The sequence below is a fragment of the Aethina tumida genome, chromosome 1 (genome assembly GCF_024364675.1).
Source record: "Aethina tumida isolate Nest 87 chromosome 1, icAetTumi1.1, whole genome shotgun sequence".
Classification (NCBI taxonomy): Eukaryota; Metazoa; Arthropoda; class Insecta; order Coleoptera; family Nitidulidae; genus Aethina; species Aethina tumida.
Window position 1 is genome coordinate 38,038,991 of NC_065435.1, and position 22,918 is coordinate 38,061,908.

At 31.3% G+C, this 22,918-nt stretch overlaps 2 protein-coding genes and 2 non-coding genes across 4 annotated transcripts; 1 reads left to right on the forward strand and 3 right to left on the reverse strand.

Moving 5' to 3' along the window:
• Positions 1 to 121: 121 nt before the first annotated feature.
• On the reverse strand, positions 122 to 18,863 carry LOC109599336 (Bardet-Biedl syndrome 4 protein homolog). The gene is made up of 10 exons (XM_020015319.2): positions 18,846 to 18,863; positions 18,508 to 18,787; positions 18,343 to 18,437; positions 17,175 to 17,337; positions 10,681 to 10,834; positions 6,433 to 6,555; positions 5,119 to 5,290; positions 1,862 to 2,058; positions 766 to 877; positions 122 to 408 (listed from the first exon to the last, which is right to left on the reverse strand). Exons 2-10 carry the CDS (start codon positions 18,780 to 18,782, stop codon positions 338 to 340), a joined length of 1,362 nt encoding a protein of 453 aa, XP_019870878.2. The 5' UTR covers positions 18,783 to 18,787; positions 18,846 to 18,863; the 3' UTR covers positions 122 to 337.
• A 1,283-nt stretch (positions 18,864 to 20,146) lies between these two features.
• On the reverse strand, positions 20,147 to 20,219 carry Trnaf-gaa (transfer RNA phenylalanine (anticodon GAA)). Its single transcript has one exon. It is a non-coding gene; the product is annotated as a tRNA-Phe (tRNA).
• Positions 20,220 to 20,858: 639 nt separating this feature from the next.
• Trnaq-cug (transfer RNA glutamine (anticodon CUG)) lies at positions 20,859 to 20,930 on the reverse strand. The gene has a single exon. It is a non-coding gene; the product is annotated as a tRNA-Gln (tRNA).
• A 72-nt stretch (positions 20,931 to 21,002) lies between these two features.
• Positions 21,003 to 22,918, forward strand: LOC109599339 (E3 ubiquitin-protein ligase TRAIP). Its single transcript, XM_020015323.2, has 7 exons — positions 21,003 to 21,098; positions 21,231 to 21,430; positions 21,490 to 21,969; positions 22,021 to 22,143; positions 22,194 to 22,341; positions 22,399 to 22,518; positions 22,569 to 22,918. Exons 2-7 carry the CDS (start codon positions 21,318 to 21,320, stop codon positions 22,827 to 22,829), a joined length of 1,245 nt encoding a protein of 414 aa, XP_019870882.2. The 5' UTR covers positions 21,003 to 21,098; positions 21,231 to 21,317; the 3' UTR covers positions 22,830 to 22,918.

Here is a 22,918-nt window from a genome sequence, read left to right on the forward strand (position 1 = left end):
AATTATCAACTTATTGTATTTAAAATGGGTTTAATAAACGCTTGAACCTACTTTTGGATTTTTATTCATATCTATGTATCTATTCTAGAAATCATCAAGCAAGGGATTATTGCCAGGTAAGTGAATAAAACTATTTTTTATTATTATTATATTTTTAAACATGTTAAACGAAGAAATTTAATGTAACAATATATATAAGTTAACGAAGAGCATTAAGGGATTTCAAGATGTAGGTAGGTAGGCTTCCAATTCAATCCATTGTACTCGTACCTATGTAACGTTTAAAGTTAGAACATTCTAAGTTCCACGTTTAATATTGCCTAGAAAACTTTAATCTTCAAACTTCATCGTCTTCGAGATCCCGCTTCACATTCTCTTCCTGCACATCATTTTCAGGGTTTCCCCTTTCTGAAATATGTAATTCGATTTATTTTCAGTACATTGTTACCTTCTGACATTCTCTACGGATTACATATTATATATTTCTGCATGCAAAACAACAGTTGACTGAACGAAAGATAGACGAAGTTACCATCAATAATGAAAATAATGAAAACGATCCACAGACCAACCGACCTTCGTTTTTTTTCTTGTACGCTTAATGGAATTCGAGATTAGTCGTTTTATTGTGTGAATTAGTTTTGTTTATCGAGTGTAACCAAATGATTTAATGATTTTCTTTCGTTTTATTAATGCGTCGACGCATAAAATAAATTAAGTTGCTAAAAATATCGGGGAGTGTTGTGCATGAAAAAACATTTTCACCTGCGTCATTCAGTTGGGATGCGTCCTCTGCGACGTTTGATTCCGTCTTTGTGACGTCGTCTGTGCGCCGCTCTTTCAGATGATTGAACAATCTCTCCGCCAAATCTCTTATCTGAAAATGTAAAATGTAACATTAAAATGTCTATAGTTGTTCGGGTTTATTGGTCGACGTTTATTGCAATTATTTCCTGACGTTTTCCCCAACACGAGTGGCTAGCATCTTCAGACAACTTAGGCAACTGTTGTTTTATTCGTTGGACGTTCTTGTCTGCTTAGCGATTGTTGGTGTTTTTGACCACTGGTGTCCATATTTAATAAGGCAACGGTGACCCAGGAGTACTAACAATGGGTCGGAGTAGTACATTATCCTTATGTATTTTGGGCAGACCATATAAGCAAGGTGGAAGCTCTTCTGATTGTTTTTGGATATCCGTTGGTATGGATGATTTCTTTAACATATAACTTAGCTAAGTATTAAGATATGGTAAGCCATATTGCTCCAACCTCATGTTGGAAACACCCTCAACAACTGGGTATCACATGAGAATGTTGTGCTATGGTCACTACTGCGTAATAAATTTAAATTAAATGACTTTGTACTTTTTTTAATTAAATCAATCATTAATTAAAAATTGTATAATTCGTAAAATAATAAATATATTAAATTTTGAATAGTATGTTTATTCAAATTGAATGTAATTGTGACAAAAACAAGCATAATAATCAACGAAAATTAATTATAAACATAAACCATTTATATCGGAATATTAATTGAAATAGAGTAGCCACCAGCCAAATTTGGTTAATTGTCGATATTATAAAATAAGAAAAAAATCATTCAAATCTCATTTCGGATTGGACGTTTACGATTACAAAATTAACATTAACAAAATTAAACGTGAACACGAAATAGGGGCTCGTTTCAGCCACAGATTTCAGCCGTCGCTAAAAATAATAAATACACTTCTAAATACTTCTAATGAAAAGAAGGAAATTGATACACAACAAAGAAAAGCTTTAATTACACGTGAAACGTGGTAAAAAAAGCTTTTTTCATTTTTAGCCGGGAACGGACGAAGGGTGGGTATCATAATACCTGTTGTGGTACGTCAGGTCCGGAGTCCACGAGCGCTCCGTATCGAAGCAGCAGGTCGGCGGCCTCGTCGTCGTGGCCGGCCGCCGCCAAACAGGCGGCCCCGTTCACAAGAACCGACCCGCACTCCGGGGCCAAGGCGATCGCCTGCCTGAAGGCCAACGCCGCGTTCTCCGTATCCTGCAACTCGATAAGCGAACCTGAAACCAACCCACCGACCTCTTTATTTCTCGCACTCACTCCGATTCGTTTTGGATCATTCTAATCGAATAATTCAATTAAACTAAATTCTTAGCGTAGGTTTGGTATATTCACATTTGTATTAATTAGTAATACACAGATAATAATATGATGATGAAGGTAGGAGGAAATCATTTTAATTAGTGCAAAGGTGTTAAAACAGAAAACTATACTTCTAAATAATAAATTAATAAATTCAAAATTGACATATTGTAATGGGTTACTCACTGTTTTATTACTCTATATATATATATATATATATATATATATATATATATATATATATACGGGACTAATTAAAACTCAGGACAAAACAACCTAACTATATTAACAAATAAATATAAGAAAAAACAATAAAACAAAACTAGTAAAAATATGATACTGAATGATATAAGAGGTTGAACTTAAGAGACAGAATGATTCCAACAACCATCCTACTTTAGTCAATCAGTTGAATTAAACAAATGTTCCTTTTCTCAACATTGTTGCCAAACTAATTTAATCTTTAATTTTTCTATAAGAAACCCTAATTTAAATAATAATGTACTTGGTCTAAAAAATCTAAATTTATTAATATTGAAAAAACATCTCTAAGATTTCTAGTAGGGGTAATTTATTAAGTCTTTTAATTAATTTAAATTAATTTAAGACTATTTTATTAAATAGTTCCACATAAAGACATATAGAAATCCAACTATTTAAATTTCGAACCAACTGTGCGACCACACCCTGGCACTCGATGAGGGTTCGAAAAGAAAGTATATTTTAAAATAAATTTTGTACGATTTTACGACTATTTTACGATTAACATATGCAAGATTAGTTTTAACAAAACCCATAAAAATTCTGAACAAATTTGTAAGAACTTAAACAAAGCGGTTTTCTAAAAATTCTCCCGCGAAGATATTAAATAACGGTTTTCTAGATCTTATTACAATTTTATCATTGGCAAAATATGGATCCAATTATTATTGACTATCTGTTGCTTTCCATTTAAAAGAGGTGTTTGGAAGTTATTCATAATAATGGGTATTTAACAATATATTAGTGTAGAAGTAATTTAAATACTAATTACAAATTATTTGTAGTAATAAAATTTTAAATAACATAAATTGCTCTACTTTTTGCCAGCCCAAAACAAATAATCATCAGTAAATTTAAACTTTTTTTTTATTGTTTAACTATGTAATTTAATTAAATATTTAGGGTTTGTCAATAGCAATAACGTCGAACCAAAAACTACAGATATCAGTTGAGCAAAACCACTAAATTCATGAAATTCATTCGATCGGATTGTTTACATACAAAAATGGCACTTAAATATTATTAAATGTCCCGTCTAATGACTAGTGTCTAGATCATTCAGTTGAATTGTTATATTACAAAAATTTATCACGTTTCCTTTACACCCCGGCATAAAGATATGTGAAATAAGAAGGCGACGTAAAATAATATCTCGCCATCTGCGCTTTATAGCTACATCGTTTTATGTACTCACATCAGAATACGTTAAAAACACATTTTTTTTTTTTTTAACGTTATAACGTGCTCTTAAAAATAATGTGAAAACATAATTAATTAAATTTTTTATTTTAAATATTGTAAATGTAATTTTCTATAAACGATCCTCTCGTTTATATATTTGTTTCTGTGATTACTACTGAAGAAAAAAAGAGAAAGGTATCTTGAACAAAGAAATATTTACCTACGTAATATTCTCTTGTTGTCGTGTTAATAATTAAAACAGTTCCACTCCACCTAAACGTCTATATTCGACTGCCTTCACAATACCCCTTTTGGAGTTACACAATTTACCCGCCGGTATTCAATGACACAAAAACAAACTCATATTTAACATATTTACACATTGTTGTGTACAAATTATGTCACAAATAAAATTGTTGAGAGAACTTTCACAACTTTTAACAGAAAATAATAACACATTTTAAATAACGATGTTAATATAATAGTCTAGATTTTTGTGCTAAATAATCGATTTATGTTAAAAACTTTGTTTCATTAAAAATTGTCATCAATATTGTCATCTAATTATATTATTGTTGTGTCACATAATCATTCTGAAATAGTAAAATTTTACCTACAACAAGTCAATCAATTGCCAAACACATCAACTACATGTTTAAAAGCAATTAATCGAATGTCTGTTACATACTCGATATTCATTCAGATTGAACGACTTAAATATGTAAATTATGGTGGATGCGCCCAAATTTCAATTGTCAATAATTGTATGGCAGAAGCCGAGCACTGCCAGCCGAATATTTAGTTTTTATTTTGTAGCAAACAGAATTAGTTTTAGTACTCCGAAATATTCACCAATATGTTTATTAATTTATATATTTTTAAAATTGCTTTACTTTCTGCCAATACTGTACGTACATAAATAAAAAAACCTTATCGTTATATCGTTGATGATATATTTGTAGTTGTAAAAATTAGAACAGTCTAAACAATTTAGGGTACTACTCAAGTAATAGACCTTAATTCGAGACCTTTGTAACTTATAACAAGAGAGTGAATCAAATAAACTAAACATATATTTCCTTTCTATCATTTCCAACATTGTTGCCAAACTTATTTAACAATTTTTCTCATTATAAAACTTTAATCTAAAACACTATACATGGTTTAAAAAACTTATTTACTCACCCTCTTCTTGATGATGATTTTTGAAAGTAGAACATTATGTTATGAAATGTAAATTAATAATTTCAATTTATTTTACTTTTGTCTGTTAAAAATGTATTTAAAGTTGTTATAAATTATATTAGATTTGCATAGCACATACTACACATACTTTTTAGTTAGTTTCAGTTTAAAAAATAAAGTATTTTACTTTTGCCTATTATTATAAAAATGTGGTGCGCATTCTCCGTTTTGTGTTTTAATATTCTCTCACACTGAATTTCTATAAAATTGTAACATTTACATGTTAATGAATGAAAACGTGTAACAATTAAAAGTGGTAGAAGTAGAATCTAAGTAAGTGTACCACTTACAACCCAAAACGGCGAAGGAGTCCGCGACGTCCGGACGCAGGTTGACGGCGGCACAAACGAAATTGAAGGCGGACGTCGGCTGTTGGGTGGCGAGATAAACCAGTCCCAGATTGAAGAGCACCCGCCAATTCAACGGCGATATCCACAGGGCGCGTTTCAAACAGCTGATCGCCTTCAAACGGTGCACACATCAATTTAAATACAATCACGATACGATCACGATACGATTTGTTTCACGCTGTCGCCGCGACAAACAATAATTTCTTTCTCTTATTTTTCTTTCCTTTTTTCTCGTTTACCGTCCGATAAAATTATAATTTATGTATGTGGTTCTGTTGTTGCGGACAAACGGACTGAATTGTTTTCGTTCAAAATCTTTCAACTGCCAAATTACATTTACTCGGATAAACATCCCGCGACTCGTTGACCGTAAACGTAAAATACAACAACAATTATGTTGCATTTCTGGCACAATAACTAAACTACCATTTACTGTACAATTTACAAATTGACCGAGACGTAAAACAAACTGAATCGTGATGTATAATAAATTATTAAATTCTCCTGACCCAGATTCATCCTCTTCTCCTTCCGCTTTTCCTTTTCCTTTTTTATTTTCAAATTCATTATTTAAAAATGTGCTGTGCCATCGAAAAATTTTATAACAAATGGGTCCCAGCAAGAATTTTATGAATAAATAACAACAGTTTATTATTAAGAAATTCACTGTTACCCTGACAAATTTACATTGTGTACAGTCTGCTTAAAGCATTATGTATGTATTTTACGATGTAATAAAGGAAGACGACGTACTTTATATCTACAGTTGTTCGGGCTTCGACGGATCGACGTTTGTTGGAATTATTTCTTAACGTTTCGCTAGCATAAGTGGCTGACATCTGTGTCCGTGTTTATGGATTTCAATTGCTTCCCCAAGAGAATGATTAGGGAAGCAATTGAAATTCATAAGCATAGAAACAACATCAACAACAGAAAAGAAGAAGCACTGAAGCTGGATAAAATATGGATAGCACGGCCAACGAACAGAACCTCTGAAGATGCTAACCAAACGTGGACCAATAAGCCGGAACAACTATAGATATGGAAACAATGGTAACGAAAGCCTCAATCTTAACACAACATAATCTATTCATCGTGCAGATTGTGTTGTGTGTGTGTGTGTGTGTGTGTTGATCGATGAATGAAAATAAAAAGCTTTTAACGTTGAACGTTTAATTGGGAATCGGTTTGAAATAAACCACCCCTATAACACCATTAGCGTCATAATTGGAAAACATTACAATTAATACTCACCGCAACGTATTTCTGTTTGGAGTAAAAACAAATGCCGATATTGTTCCAGAGTGCCACCGAATCGGGATCGCAGGCCACGGCTATTTTATATTTGGTCAGCGCCACGTCGTACTCTTCGTGCCGCTGAAAAATATTACCGGATCAAATATGATGTTTGCTAATTTTGCCACCGCCACATTTCTCAAGCCGCGTTGTTTTCACATCGTTTAATCGTTCGTTTAATCGTTAAATTGCCGTTCGTTCGACCGATCCGTACTTTACGTGTTTTTTTTTTTTTTTTTTTTTTTTTTTATATATTTTTATTCGACACCGGGCTGCCCTTAAAAGCATCCACGATATGTTTGCACGTAAATAATCTATAAAAACTCCATTATCTGCTTTGTTTGCTGTTTTACTTTTAGTTTATCATGCCATATATGTAAGTACATTATTGGAGATAATAGAAATTGTGCTTTTACTTTAATCTCTATTACTCTATTTGGAATTTTATAATATTGTGAGGTCGTAAAAAGTTCTCGGTCTCCTCCATCATCAATTATTTGTTGATAATCATCAGTAGTAGTGGAAAAAGGGACGAAAAAGGCAACCAGACGAAAAACAGGTGGACATTGGACAACAGGGTCCATCATAAATAGCCTGACGCCACCACCAAAATTGTGTGGTGGATCGTGTGTGAATTTAAATTTTACGTTGATTTTCAATAGCTTCAAATAAAGTTTTCAGAGTGAATGTTTGTTTCAGTAATGAACGTATATATTTTTTTAAAATTGAACTGATCTGATGCAAACCAATATTTGAAAAATATTAATAATACATACTACCAGCTCTGTATCTCAATAGGTTTCAAATCAAATTCATCCTATGATTCATGCAAATCCCGATGGATTTAACACGGAAATTTAATCAATCGATGGACTGATATCTGCGATTCTATAGAGTGGTCATTGACTTTTTGTGAGGTGTACATTATAGAACCTGATCCTGTGCTAATATTGCCAATAACCAATAATGTTAGTTAGTACCTTGCACATTATATTATTTAATGTATTATTAAATGATTATTTAACATATTACAGAGAATAGTTGATCTTCATTTTGATTATTTACTTCAGTTGAAGTGTAAAGTATTCGAAGTTATTAAATTAAAAACCTGATTACACCACCATATATTTACCGAGGATTTTTATGTTTATTTTGTAAAGGTCTATGCATACAGTTTTGGCAGAAAGTAGAGCAACTTTTTTAAAATTTAAATAATTTTTGTCCTGATTATTATATTCAAAAAATATATATTAAAAATTGACTTCCCTTTATAAATTTAACAATTACATGGTTAAACAATAAAAAATAATACAGCGTTTAATTTTTCCAATGATTATTTGTTTTGGACTGGCAAAAATATTCCTATTATTATGAATAACTTCCAAACACCTTTTTTCATGGATGCAACAGATGGTCAATAATATTTGGATCCACCATGAATAAATATTGCTGATTACTATAATCTTTATGTCTTATTTTGTTGTTCACTCCCATAAGAGAGAATGGAGTTTAGATCGGGAAATTGACATGGCCAGTTCATAACATTAATTTTTTTCCCTTAAAAGCCACTGCTTCAAATATTTTGAAGTGTACTTCGGGTCATTATCTTGTTGAAAGTAATGTTTTTGTGGCATATTTTTATCTGAATATGGTACCATGTTGTTCCTCAATATTTCTTTATACATAAAACGATCCATGATACCCTCTATTCAAAGGAGAGAACCCATTCCAAATCCTAAAAAGCAGCCCCATACCATTACCGACACGTTGTCGTGTTTAACAGTGAGTATGGTAAATAATATTGTGAATAATATTCGTAGTTTTCCATAAATACCACTCTCCTTTTGTTCTTCATCGTTTTCTTGTGCTGTGATAAAAATTTTAACATATAACACACAGTAAAAATAATTCATTCGTTAACACAACAAGGTCAATATGTCAATACTAAAAAACTTTTACTGTAATTTATTAAAAAAAAAAAAAAAAAAAAATGAAAAATAATATAAAAATGTGATAAAGGACAATAATTTAATGTTCCTTTAAGTTCTCTCTTATAACAAAATATGTAATAAGTAAAATAATTGGATTTTTCTCACAAACAGAATTTCATAATATATTTTTATAAAAAGTTCTTTAAAAATGATGGATGAGAATTTTAATTGATTCTATAACTGTTGTAAAATTCATTATTTTTTTTTTGTTCAACTATTTGTGGCTTTACTTATTTAAGAAAATAATTAATTCTACTCAAAATAACAAACTTATATAACGAACAACCTGTATAAAATAAGGATATATAAATTTAAGAATATGGTATGTTGATTCGTAAGCCCTATAAATTATCAGTATATAATAATGTGGATTTTAAAGTTTATATTAATGATTGGGAACAGTTTAAATTTTAAACGACATTATAATTATGTTTTAAAAACAATTGCCAAAGAGATTTATTTATTTACAAAAAAGGCTTAATACCTATTCCTTATTTTGATTATTCCGCTTCAGTTTTGTTTAATTATAACTTGAATGAATACAATGAATGATAATGAAAGAGAAAATAAATGCATGTGGGTAATATAGAAGACTAATAAATATTGTCCAGTAAAAGATTACATCATTAATATTTATATAGAAAAATAAATTATGTTATTGGCATGTTACAAATGAAAAAATAAATATTTAAACAAATATTTGTTCTATAAATGTTTATGCGTGTATAATGAATAACCAAATAACAAACAGTATTGTGATGATTTAAAAAAAAATTTAGGGTGAAATGAGAGTGTATATTTATTTTTGTACAATTTTAGTTTTTGTTCATTAACAATTTGTTTGTTTAAAATTTGTATGTATACACATTGTCGTAAGGAATACTTCAATTTAACATTTATGTATTAAAATTACCAGGTGTAATTTAAATTATTAATTAATAAAAATAATAGAGTTTAATTTTACTTTGCCAGGCCTCCTGCAGAACCGTGAATAAATCTTGCTGATTACTATACTCCTTGTGTCTTATTTTGTTGTTCACTAGCTTCAATAAGTTTTCAATGAAGTTTAGAAAGGGAGATTGTCATGTAATATAAAAAAACTTACCGATTCAATTGATGATATATATGTAATCGTAAAAATTAGACCAATATAAACAATTTAGGATACACTTATAAAATGTAACTTACTTACTTACTCCCTTCTTGATGATGATTTATAAAAGAACAAGAACATTATATTTTGAAACTCATATTTAATAATTTGTAAATTAATAATTTAAATTTGCCTATTAAAAATGTGGTGCATCGTATTCACCATTTTTAAATGTAAAACTATATGTTTGTATACAATGTGTTCATAATTCGTAAATATTATATTAGATTTGCTTATACAGGGCGGTAGCAATTTATGTATTTTTAAAATTTCAGTTACAAAAATAAAGTATTTTATTTTGCCTATTAAAAATGTGGTTTTGCGCATTCACCATTTTCTAAAATGTATTTAATGTTTTGTAAAATTAAAATATGTTTGTATACAGTGTGTTCATAATAGGTAGAAATTATATTAGATTTACTTATACAGGATGACAGTAAATTATATATTTTTAAAGTTGCTTTCTGCCAATACTGTATATAATGAATTACCAATAACAAAAAACCTTGTGATAATTTTATAAAATTTTAGTTTTTGTAAAGTTATTATTATTATTATTATTATTTTCATTAAAAATTTAATAGAGATTAACATTAAATTTAAATAAGAAATAATTAAAAACAAATAATGAACAATCAATAACCCATGTTGGGAGAAACATGGAAAAACAAACGACCAAAATAAATAAATAATGTAAATATGGAGATGAAATAATAAAGGAAACATTATTATTTTAATCAGTACAACGCGAAAAAATATACAATTACTATTTTATTGGTTTGTTCCATTTGTAATAATTGAGATAAAATAAATTACTAATAAAATAACATTCACAACTATTGTAAATTTATTAATTAATTAATTAGATTTAATATTAATTACATTAAATAATGATCATTTGTAATCCGTTTGAAAGTAGAACGACAAATATTGTTGTTGGTTAATTTTAAAATTCTAATCAAACTGATCCAATAATCGTTATTGGTTATAGGTTTAAATATTTAGCTGAAGTTGAAACCGTACGGGTTGGTCGAAATGAATGGAGAATTGCTTGCTACACACCTGTGTGATATAACCGATCCCGAGCAAGGCCCGGGAGCAAGTGGGATCCAGCGCCAACGCCGAACTGAGACGTTCGAATGCGTTTTGTATTTGACCCGTACGCAAATACAACACGCCTGATTCGGTAAGCATTCCCACACTGTCCGGACAGGACCTGAAACAACAGGACAATTTTACGGGTCGACTCTGTTCTCTAGGGTCGGATGTAATAGTGAAACGAGATGTGACGCAAATATGTCAATTTCTACGACACAGAAGGAGAATTTCATGTGGAACCACGGTATCCATCCATTAGCAGACATTCTCTCTCGATCTGGCTTTGGTTTAATGATACAAATAAGGGAGAAAAATGAACCGTTTCGACTTTGTTTCATGATTAAAACATATCAGTACTCATATGGTCTTGACGGTGATGCCAAACAGTGTTGGATGTTCATAAATACGCGACAAAAATCGTTTTCATACTTTTTTCCTAACTAAAAATATATTTTTTAAATAATAACTATTATATATTTTTAAAATAACTCATGTAAAATAAATAAATATAAGTGGAAGTAGGTACATTGTTGGCAGAAAGTAGAGCAACTCTACTTGTAACTATGTAATTGTTAAACTTATAAAGGGAAGTTAGTTTTCAATATACATAAAAACATAATAACATAATAACCAGGACAAAAATTATTTGATTTTTAAAAAAGTTGCTCTACTTTCTGCCAATACTGTAAATGAAAAAGAGGACAACAAACATACTACACTACAAACTCTTATTTGGTAAAAGTCACTTTGAAAGAAAGTAGAAAATCTCTTTCTGACTTTGAGAAAAAGACTTATAGAGTATAGAACACAGTGTGGCGTTCATTTGGGAAACCAAAATGAGATTTGGATTTGGGGTGAGCATCAAATCGTCACAATAATTGCTATTTCTGTCTCATAAATATCAAAGGACATATCTGAATTGAAAGATGTCATAAGAGACCTGAACCTCACAGAGAAATCTGCACCGATATGTATAATTAATTCTCTATTTTTAACGTCATCTAGTACATAAGTTAATATAATAATTATTTTACATACAATTGTGCATCGAACAAGATTATACGAGTAATTATAGGTTAAACTCGTGTTATAAGTCCACGTCCATGTCCATGTTCATATTTTTAGAAAGAATATTTCGATTGGCTTATTCGAATGGCAAACTCATATCTGTCTAGGGTTTTATGTAAATTTATCCTTGAATATTGATGCGTTTCACATTGAACTCCAACATGAATGCAAAACAAGAATCGATCACTTTTTCTTAACAGTCTCTTATTTGAATCATCGCGTAATAGTTTACATTGTACAAATAAAAATAAAAGCATTATACCGTATAAAGGAAATAAATACTCGTCCTCATACAACATAAAACGTATCGATGTAGATTTATTGAATGCACATTTTCAGTAACTTATTGGCTTCACTTTATTGTTGTCTTCAACTTAAATTCTCCCTTTTACATTTAAAATATTGGCAGAAAGTGGAGCAACTATTTTAAAATTTAAATGTTTGCCTTAGTTATTATGTTCAAAAAAATATACATTTTGAAAATTAACTTTACATTGTCAAACAATTAAAAAAATAAAGAGTTTAATTTTACAGTGGCATATTTTTATCTGAATACGATACCATGTTGTTCCTGAAAATTTTTTTATATATAAAAACATCTATGATACCCTCTATTCAAAGGAGATAACCCATTTCAAACACTAAAAAGCAGCCTCATACCATCACCGATCTGTTGTCGCGTTTAACAGTGAGTATGGTAACTTTTTAGTTAAACTTTGATTTCCTCACTTCAGATCGCTCGTTTCCAATCATTTAAAGTCCAATGGTTCGTCTTGGAGTAGGATAAAATTTGTTTTTCTTGGTCGTCCATTTATACTGTACACGTAAAAGTTTCTAAATTCACACTTAAATCACATCTAAGTATTTCTTTTTCTATTTAAATATTCTGAATAAATATGAAGGTGTATCCTGGATAAATAACTTGGAATAATACTTTGTTTAATATTTATTGATTTTCATGTTGAAGGCATTTGCATTTATTTTGAAGTCACAATGAAACAACACAAACAACAAAAGGACAAAAATCAAAGTAAGAACTAATGATTATCTTATAAATTAATATTCTCGTGCTTAAACCTAAGCTGTAAGTCATGCTCCTATATATCTTAAATAAATGATGAAATGTCTTTTAAAATTTCAATTATTATCTATAACTACACCTAGATATTTAATTTCTAATGTTACTTTCTCTAATGATAATCATTAATATACATTTACATCAAAATTCATATGTATTTAAACTTGTATCACTTTGATATTTATTTTGTTGTTGAAGTAAACATTTTATTTATCGTTGCACGGAATGAAAAAGTGCAGTGCAGTCTAGACGGAGATTCTTTGATCGGCATCTGAATACGAATTCAGATTTGAGCGCACTCCTTTTACCATATAAAAATGTTTTATTAATAAAACCCGCACAAATATCACTCGTTTTTATATGTAAGAAGTCATATATCAGCGATAGCATCGGAATCGTGCACCAGTTGTAACGGTGAGAAAAGGATATTAGATGAGATAAAAGTTAAATCTAAACTAAACACGTTGGGCTGGTGTATTCTCCACTTTTCTACTTACCCAAACCTTATTATTAGATGGTGCGGACATATTAACCCGTATAAAATAGTATTGTGAACATTTCTGTCGACCGTTACAGACCGTAGTTCCGTTTAACTTTTCATTTATTCCGGTAGAAAAACGAGATACACGTACACGTACACGTACACGTACACGTACACATACACATACAGATGGTAAGTACGTCTAATAGGTGAGTTGAACGTAACAGCTGAACATACATACGGCAGAATGAAAGGCTTTGTCACAACAATCATCTTGCCTCAGCTGAGTTACACCACTTAACTGTTTGTATCATAAAACAAATTGTTTTATTTTTGTGAGTGGTCCCCGACTGATTCGTACAATAAATGACAACGAACGGACGTACTGATATGTTAAAACAGACACGACGTTTTGATTTCGTTAAAAATCTATAATTTTAAAAGGACTAACTATTTTAGATTTCCAGCTCGGTCTAGACAAGGATTATTTGTCGGAGTCACAAAGACAACCTCGACTCGACGAATACGCCCTTGTTAGACGGATGTTTTATTAATAAATCCGTCACAATACGATATTAACATTCCAGGGATTTGTCCCATATTATAATTCCCACATAAAATATATGTAGGATTTTTTTAATAAAATTTCTTGGTTGTGAAATGCACAATGATAAATAACTAGAGCCATTTTGAGCACTAATTGATTACAGATGATATTCATTATATTAATCCGCTATACTTAAATATGACAGCACCTTCTTTTAACGTTTAATGTACTTTCTTATTTGTTTATTTCTTTCATAGTAAAAATTAATTTTTTATATCTTTAATAGTTTCCAGTACTTGTTCATTCATTCATCATGTGGGAGAAACAAAAGAAACAAACAAATTTTGATTTTTGTATATTTCAAACAAATTATGTAAATTTCCCTAGTGACAAATTGATTCTGGCAAGTATTGTAGTTTAAAAGAATAGTAGTTTTACAAGTGGAGTGCAAATGCCGTTTTATTTTTAAAAGAGTAAAACAATTTGAAAGTTTTATGACAATTGTACTTTACGCTTAAGTCAATTCAAACTACACATATTTTAAAGGAGTTTAAACCGACATTGGATTTACATGTATAATGTATTTCAAGTAGTTAATTTTAAGATGCAACTTCTATAACTCGCTGCGAAAATAAAACACAACTTTCTACATACATTAAATGCAAATAAAACCATCATTTCAACAATTAAAATTGAAATTCAAATGTAATATTATATAATTATGTAACTATGTAATTGTTAAACTTATAAATGGAAATTAATTTTCAACATAATAACCAGGACAAAAATTATTTGAATTTTAAAAAAGTACCTCTACTTTCTGCTAACACTGTACATGTACTAAATTATCTTTAGCTAAGATATAACCATATTGCAGAAAGATATTCAATATCATTGTTTGTGGAAAGCATATGTTAAATCTACCAAATATGATATTTGATAAACTTTAATTAATTTGGATTATTACTACATTATTAAATATCTCGAAATTTACCAGAAATTTCAGTATATCTTAACTACTGATAATTTTACGTGTCATCAAGGCTTGATTCCATGATTTCAATTTGAAATAAAAAAAATGCCATTACTATCTCGAATTTTTATATATAATTATGTAACCATGTAATTGTTAAACTTAACTTATAAAGGCAAGTTAATTTTCAATATACATTTTTTTGAACACAATAACCGGCACAAAAATTATTTGAATTTTAAAAAAGTTGCTCTACTTTCAGCCAATATACGGCTAAATAAAGTTATATTATTACTGTTATGTTTATGACACATAAATTGCAGGAAAGGACCGTCAAACCCTCAACTACCGAAACATGGAAACAATAAATTGAAAATGTTTTATTCATAAAATTTCCCATATTTAAAATTTAAATTGATACAACAACACTTCGGACTTATCTTTATTAATAAAAATATGCCCAACTTCATCGTATACTTTGAAAAGTTTCCCGTTTAATTTTTTTATTTACATTTCATCCTTTGAAAGAACGAACTTTGTTTTTGCGTCGTACACAAACAAGCACGAAAGTTCTCCGCGACAACGGTAGACTTTCACATACAACGATCAAATAAATCTTCTTAGAACAGTTTGAAGGAACATTAAAAGGTAAACGTGCCCATAAAACCATAAAATTTTATATTTTCTACTTTTTCCAATTATTTAACAATAGTAATCAATTGTTAAATGGCGCCTTAATTTTAATTATTGTAGAATGTCTCATGCTAATAAGATTTTAACAATTCATTTACTTCACCCTTCTGATCCTGGAATTTATATTGCTGAATTCCTTGTTAGACATGTGGAATCAATTTTATCTATCTGTTAATTTCTTATGATATGGCATTACCTCAACTATTTTATGATGAAAATTCACAAATTGATTTAATGTAATAGAATCTTGATATAATTTGTATATTTTCTCTATTTTTTTAAACAAATTAAACACGTCGGCTACGATCTTAAAATAATAAATGGTGACCCTAAGCCACAACAAAAAACCTGTGCCAACAAAAAATACTCAACAGACTGAAACTGTGTGATGATCGTAAATGAGTGATGAAAACAAACCATGATAAATTGTAATTTAATTTAACAATTATTTGAATAATGGTCGTTCCCATGAATTTGTTGGTCTTTCATTAAGTGCCAGTGGGTTTATAATAGTTGGTCCTTAATGGATACAAGTTTGATCGTTACTTAACAACTGGACCCTCCTAACTTTACCTGCACGAGTACAAACTCATAGAAATAGGTGTAAATCGATCAACTCGACAAGTTTATTTAATCCATTGCTGGAAAGTGGGTAAGTATTGTTTGGAGATTGACAATGTTTTTATTTAATTAAATGTCAATGCTTTGACCTAGGACACCGTTTTTGCCATTACCTTCTTAATTAATCGAACTTTGATAAACGAAACGAAGGACAAGCTTTGATCCCTTCTAACCACATAATACCAATCTACCCCCAACTATATACTGTTAAAAATGACTAAAGAAATTTAACTTGCACAACTTTATAACCGAAGGATGTTTAACTATAGATTAAATAAAACACACCTTGAGCTTCATAATAAATTACATTTACCGTCTAAAAAACTTAATAAAGTGAATATTAAATTTTGAAGTTTGAATAGACCTCAGCTTTCTAGACAGGTTTTTTCGGCGATACCAATATCTATTATATTAGCATATTAAATCAACACAACACACACACACACAATTATGCATTGTACCGTTTAAATTAGTTCATTTTAGTCCGACTTTTCCACAACACTTTCACAATGTTTTACCACGTGAACCGTCCATCCCCCGCCTGACCGCCTGTGAGACCGGCCGCCCGCCCGCCAGCCCGCCAGCCCGCCAGCCCGCCTGCCCGCCTGCCACCGGCAGCTACTAAACGTTCAAAACGCCTATCTGCTTAATCTGTCAGACGGGCGCAACATTTAAGGCGGCAAAAAATTAATGGATTAATATAAAACACCAGTTTTATGACTGAGACAATTTCGTGAAATCGTGGAATCGTGGAATGGTGGAATCGTTTCATTGAGCGAAAGTTGAAACGATGTAATTTAGTGGAAAACATTGACGGTATTATATGTCTGACAATCAATCGGATGGACGGGACCGAAATGTATCGAAACGGAGACAATGGTTCATTCGTTTCGAGAACAAAGCTGAAAGACCGACAAGTGCGAATATATATTATGCTATAATTTACTCTTTGTCGAAACTGGCTCAAAGAATTTCTCATTTTTTTTGGCACACTTACTCTACAGCAGCATTTGTAACGTCAACGGCAGTCTTGAGGTCGCCTTCCGCCAACAATATTTTAACTAGAAGTGCATAAGATGTTTCTTGTTTTCCCAGGTTTACTGCCTTTTCTGCATTTTCCTTGGCCTTTGCTGAGTCTCCTAGTTTTAAGTAGCATTGGCCTAACACAAAAATATTAAAAATATTAATTATGGAATTATGGAATTAATTTCAAAAGACTTGCGTCACGCCATAATTAAACTTAATCTCTTGCGTCTCTAAGGAACCTCTAATACGTTCTAACATTTACCTTGGAGTAAATGTAGAATAGTCATTGATCTGGATAAATAATTCCATACATCCAGTGGATTCATATCCGGGGATCCATTCTTTTAATTTTACATTCTCTAAGAATGTCCCATACATACGAAATTACAATTCACTCCTTCTCTTATAAGATATGTAAATTTGTCCACTCATTGTGACAGGAACCCCATCAGCAAGAGGGAGTTGGTGCTGCGTATGACTCTCTAAAGTACCCTTTTTTATCTGAACTTATGCTCATTCCAATCTTGATATTCTGTCTCTAAGTATGTTAATAACAGTTATCCACCCATTTCCGATAACTATGTAGACAATGTATACAGACACACAGTAGTCTTGTGGTATAGTTTTTAGGAATTTTGAACTTAATTAAATGTTTAGCGATACACAACTAAATGGTTAAATGGTTATTTTTAATTAAAATTATGGCATTGTAATTCATCATTTATACAGGGTGGTGCAAGTCTTTTGAAAATGTAATTACGTAATTAAATTTAGCAGGGTTATCGGGTAAAGAAGGCGGCTTCTTGACTCGATAACTCATCAGTCTAGACTGCCGGGCCGCAGTTTATTTGCGGCCTTTCCAGAAGACCGTAAATAATTCAAATCAATTCACACGCGATATCGAGTTCACCATCACTTTAATTGTATCGAGTACGTGTGGGTGGATTTGAGAAAAATATTTTTCGAAGCGATTAATTAAATTAAATCGTCGGGATCGGTAGAAACAGCTGCATCCCATGTTGTGTTGCCTGATTTGGTCATTTAAACACAATTCGAATGATTAATGAGTGGAATCGATTTGACAAGGAATTAACATAAGTTGTGCTTGTCTATTTAAAGTTTAAAGTTTGAATGTTTACCTATGTAATAATATATTTGCCAGTCTCTACTTTTTGCAATCCTCTCAGCTTCCAAATACGCCTCCAACGATAACCTGAATCTCCGCATTTCATATCTGAAAATGAACATTAACGAATAAAACGACACATGAAGGCTGCTCTTTATGTACGTTAATTGGGACTTACAAACATTTGGCGACTTCCTTGATGTTGTCCACATTCTCCGGATTGAGCTTGAGACAAACTTGAAAGGAGTCCAAGGCCTCCTGCACTTTGCCCTCCTGTCGCAGGATCGTGCCCTGCTTGAAATAAGCGTACTCATTTTTCGGTGCGTTGCTCTTGACCTCCGCCTTGATCAGCTCCTTGCACGAATTGATCTCGCCGCGTACGTGCTGCATGTGGATCAGCCAGTTGAGCCGTTCGACGGGCACCGGTTCCGTGATTGGCGTGTCCCTTCTCATTTTGCCTAAAAAAAAAGATCGACTAAATTGAAAGAAAACGTGTGGAAAACGGCTACGATTTACTTTTGTTGGCACTCAGGTGTAAATCGTGTCGTCCGTTCGCCAACATGTTTACAAACGATGCAATTGTGGTTACCAGGCAACCGCATGGCCGCCCTTTAAACACGTATCAAACGATTCTTTCTTTTTCGACGTGTGTCACGATGGAATATTGAATTTTAATATGTACACTAGTACTCATTCTTATAGAAATATTTTCTGCACTTCAATCCACTTGATAACTTGATTTGATATATTATATATTATATATTAAAGAATAAATTTAAATTGACTGGCTGCATAGTGAACACCAATCAACCAAATTCAAAATTCTAAATATAAGTTGGATTATATTTGTGGTCACTTCTGTATCTTAATATTTTTGTATAATTTATGTAGAAAACGTAATCACGAGGATAGCCTACGTCCTTCACATTTCATCATTTAACAATTCACTTACTAAATCTATGGAGAATACAACTTACAAATGAGTAAGTAGTAATTTACTTTATAAAAGTTCCTTCTACGTCCGACTACAAATATTCCCACCAGTCGATTTTTCAGTTTTTTGTGTTGTCCAAAGTCAAAAATATATCACATCTACTCTAATCTAAACAGAGGAGAAGCCCTCGTAACCGGGACGATACATTGTTTAAAATTTTAATCTTAACTTGTTTGAACACAACATCAAAATTTTAGTACTATAAAAAATTTAACCTTCCAACGTGTGTCAATACTTTTTCACGACAATGTGATATATACCCGCAAATACCACCAAATGTTCAACTTGGGTCATGATCTGGTCATGTTCCTGCCCTTCTTCATGTTCTCCAGCTTCACCTCCAGCCAAACGAAGGGGCCCAACTGACTCGAACAGGACGGAACCTAAGAAGTAGAGCTTCCAGTAGTTGCACATCAGGGAGGGCAGTGTCTCTACTCGGACAACTGGGGATCAGCATTCGCCAACAGCTACTGTGTTAGTTTTTCTAACTATTTAATGATTGATTAAATTATATTAAATTTAATTCATTTGTGTAATAATAGAAATGAAAAGACAACTGTTTTAATATGCAGTCGGCTTGAAAGTCGGCTCAACAACTATATCTGCTAAAACTAAACTAAACTAAACCAATCAAGTTTTATATTAAAAATAGATTTATTTATTATTTCGTTAACAAATTAAAATTTACAATCTAAAACTAAATATAATATTTGTTATTGGACTTGAGGTAACCACTGAGGAACGACGGATTCGGAGCAGCCCATGGTATTTGTCTTTCACCTTTGTAGTCGGTAAGCAGGTGACGTTGGACAAAACGTTTTACTGCCGAAACCAGGGATCGAACCAGGGACCTTTAGATCTTCAGTCTAACGCTCTCCCAACTGAGCTATTTCGGCACTTACATGTTTTTTAAGCGAACGTATACTTAATAGCAACATGACAAAATTATAACATTGAAACTAACTAATTATAAATTAAACTAATTATAAATTAAACTAATTATAAATTAAAACAATTACAAACTAAAACATTTAAAAACTAATTACAAATTAAAAAAATTTAAAAACTAAACAAATCAATTCTGATAAATTTAAACATAAGAAGGTAAGTTGGGAGAACTATTTATTGTTAATTTTATTCTTCCTAATTCCTGCATCTTTACATCTTGGCGCCTCATTTTCTTCAGCATTTTTTCTTACATTAGCCTTGTGTTTGTGTTTCCTGTGTTTCTTGTGTTTCTTGTGTTTCTTGTGTTTTTTGTGTTTTTTGAGTTTTTTGAGTTTTTTGAGTTTTTCGAGTTTTTCGAGTTTTTCGAGTTTTTTGTGTTTTTTGTGTTTTTTGAGTTTTTTGAGTTTCCTGAGTATTTTACATTTTTTGCATAGTTTGCATTTTTTGTGTTTTTTGTGTGTCGATCCAAAACGTTTTCTATGAGCGGCTAAGTGGGGGCGTCCTGAAAAAAGCAATAAAGTCCTTTAGTTAAATGTTAGGATAGAATAGCAATGGACCCTTGTCAACAAACTAAAAATAAAAAACTTAGGTCCCACCGAGATTTGAACTCGGATCGCTGGATTCAGAGTCCAGAGTGCTAACCATTACACCATGGGACCTGTTATTAGTACAGTGTTAGTGACAGGTCAAGACTACGTTCTGTTCGTTAAACTTCATGAAAACAGAATGTTTATCAAATTATTAATATAATTAATAAAGCTATTAAATGTGAATGAAAAATATTGAGAAATTATAAGAGATAAGTGGAAAAAAGCATGTGTCTTTGTGTAAGTAAATGTTTTAACGTCACGTAGGTTATAAAAACGTTGCGCATGCGTATAAAATCCGCGGGAACTTTATACAAAACTCAACAAACAGGTGGTTGGTTATGTGTTTTGGTTAGTTTATTGTTGTTGCAGGATGTGGTCTTGTGTATTAGTCAAACTCGAATAGAAAATAAATATATCTTTCAATTAAGTAAATAAGTGATTAAGGACGTTTTAGCCATGAATATTACTTGTAGTATATGCACTGAAATTTTTGATGCACAATCTGATATGCATGTCACAGGTTGTGGTCATTTATTCCATCATGTGTGCTTGGTGACCTGGTTCGAAAGGTAAATAGTTTTTGTGTAAATGGTTGACAAGTTTAAAAATATAAGTGTCTCATTTACAGGTCCAAAAGTAGGTTATGCCCTAGCTGTCGACAAAATTGTAACAAAAAAGACATACATAAAGTATTTTTTTCCTTGGCTAATACTGATCATTTAGAAGATGCAGCCAGTTTACAAGCGAAAGTTGACAATTTAGAGTTCCAAGCTACAATAAAAGAACAAGAAATTAAAAAGCTAAAAACAAAATTAAGTACTGTAAAGGAACAATTAGATGGCCTAAAAGATATGGTTAAAGTGCTCGAACATGAAAAGAAAAGTACAGAATCTATGATACATGCATTAAAGGATCAAATATCGTACCTAAAAATTAAATGTAAAGAAACTGACAGGCTTTGTAACGAAGTAACAAAACTAAAATTACAACTTAAAGATTCAGAAAATGTTCAGAGGGCTATTGCAGGATCAAGAGCTGAAGTTAATGAAATGCTTAAAAATGAAAACAACATTGAATCCCTAGCTCTCCTTGCGGCCACTTTAAAAAAGTAAAAACATAAATTTATTGACGTATAATATGATATAATAATTTGTTTCAGGACACTTATAGATACAGATTTACGCAAAAGGGACTTGGAACGTAGGTTGAAAACTACCCAAAACGAATTAACTACTCTCAAAAGAGATGCTAATAATTTTGAGTGTCAATTTAATGAATTGAAGTAAGTGATGCCTGATAAATTTGTCTCAAATTAATTTTGTGTTTTATTAGGCAAGAATACGAACAAAACAAACAATTTTGGGTTGAAGAGAGACGTGCACTGAAAGAAAAAATTATGTCATCGAAAGAAAATCTGAAAAATAAAAGTGAAATTAGCTCTGAGCCAGTTTTCGATGGCAACGACACAATAACGCCTTTGGTAAAGAAGACACAAATTTTACAGAATTAAAATATAAAATTTATTTTCCTATTTTAGCCAGAAAGAGTACACAATATTAACAATTCAGATTCACCGTATTTAACTGCTAAAAGTAGTATTGCTGGATTTGATATATTAAACACAAAATTTATAAATAAGGCATCATTATCAGCTAAGGTATACTAATTATCTGTCATATTTACATCAATTATAATATTAATTTTTAGCACAAAACAACCAAACCGGGTCCAAAAAGACTCGAAGATATAAAAATAGTTAAGTCATCGAAGCCAGAAGACGTCGATTATAACGGATTAGGAGGATCGAGCAGAGATGACGTTTTCCCTGATCCATTGAAAGTGTGCCCTAAAAAAGGTATAAAGAGACACCAACCGTCAGCTACCATCAGTTCCTTGAAATTTAGAAAACTTGCCCCAAACCCCCAGAAAAAACTTACCGATATGAACTTCGGTGGTGGCTCTGCGTGAATGAACCTTCCCTATGATTTTTGTGTCTGTTTGTGTTTTGTTGAATTTATTTTATTTTATGTTTAGTAAATTTTATTTTTGAAATTGTG

What these genes read in the sequence shown, in the direction of transcription:
- LOC109599336 (XM_020015319.2), bottom strand. Translation starts at nt 18,782, where the DNA reads ATGAGAAGGGACACGCCAATCACGGAACCGGTGCCCGTCGAACGGCTC. An exon ending in GCAAATATATTATTACATAG is followed by an intron (nt 17,338 to 18,342) that starts GTAAACATTCAA and finishes TTTTTGTGTTAG; the next exon opens with GCCAATGCTACTTAAAACTA. An exon ending in GACCTGACGTACCACAACAG is followed by an intron (nt 878 to 1,861) that starts GTATTATGATAC and finishes TTACATTTTCAG; the next exon opens with ATAAGAGATTTGGCGGAGAG.
- LOC109599339 (XM_020015323.2), top strand. Translation starts at nt 21,318, where the DNA reads ATGAATATTACTTGTAGTATATGCACTGAAATTTTTGATGCACAATCT. An exon ending in TTGGTGACCTGGTTCGAAAG is followed by an intron (nt 21,431 to 21,489) that starts GTAAATAGTTTT and finishes TCTCATTTACAG; the next exon opens with GTCCAAAAGTAGGTTATGCC. An exon ending in ACGACACAATAACGCCTTTG is followed by an intron (nt 22,342 to 22,398) that starts GTAAAGAAGACA and finishes TTCCTATTTTAG; the next exon opens with CCAGAAAGAGTACACAATAT.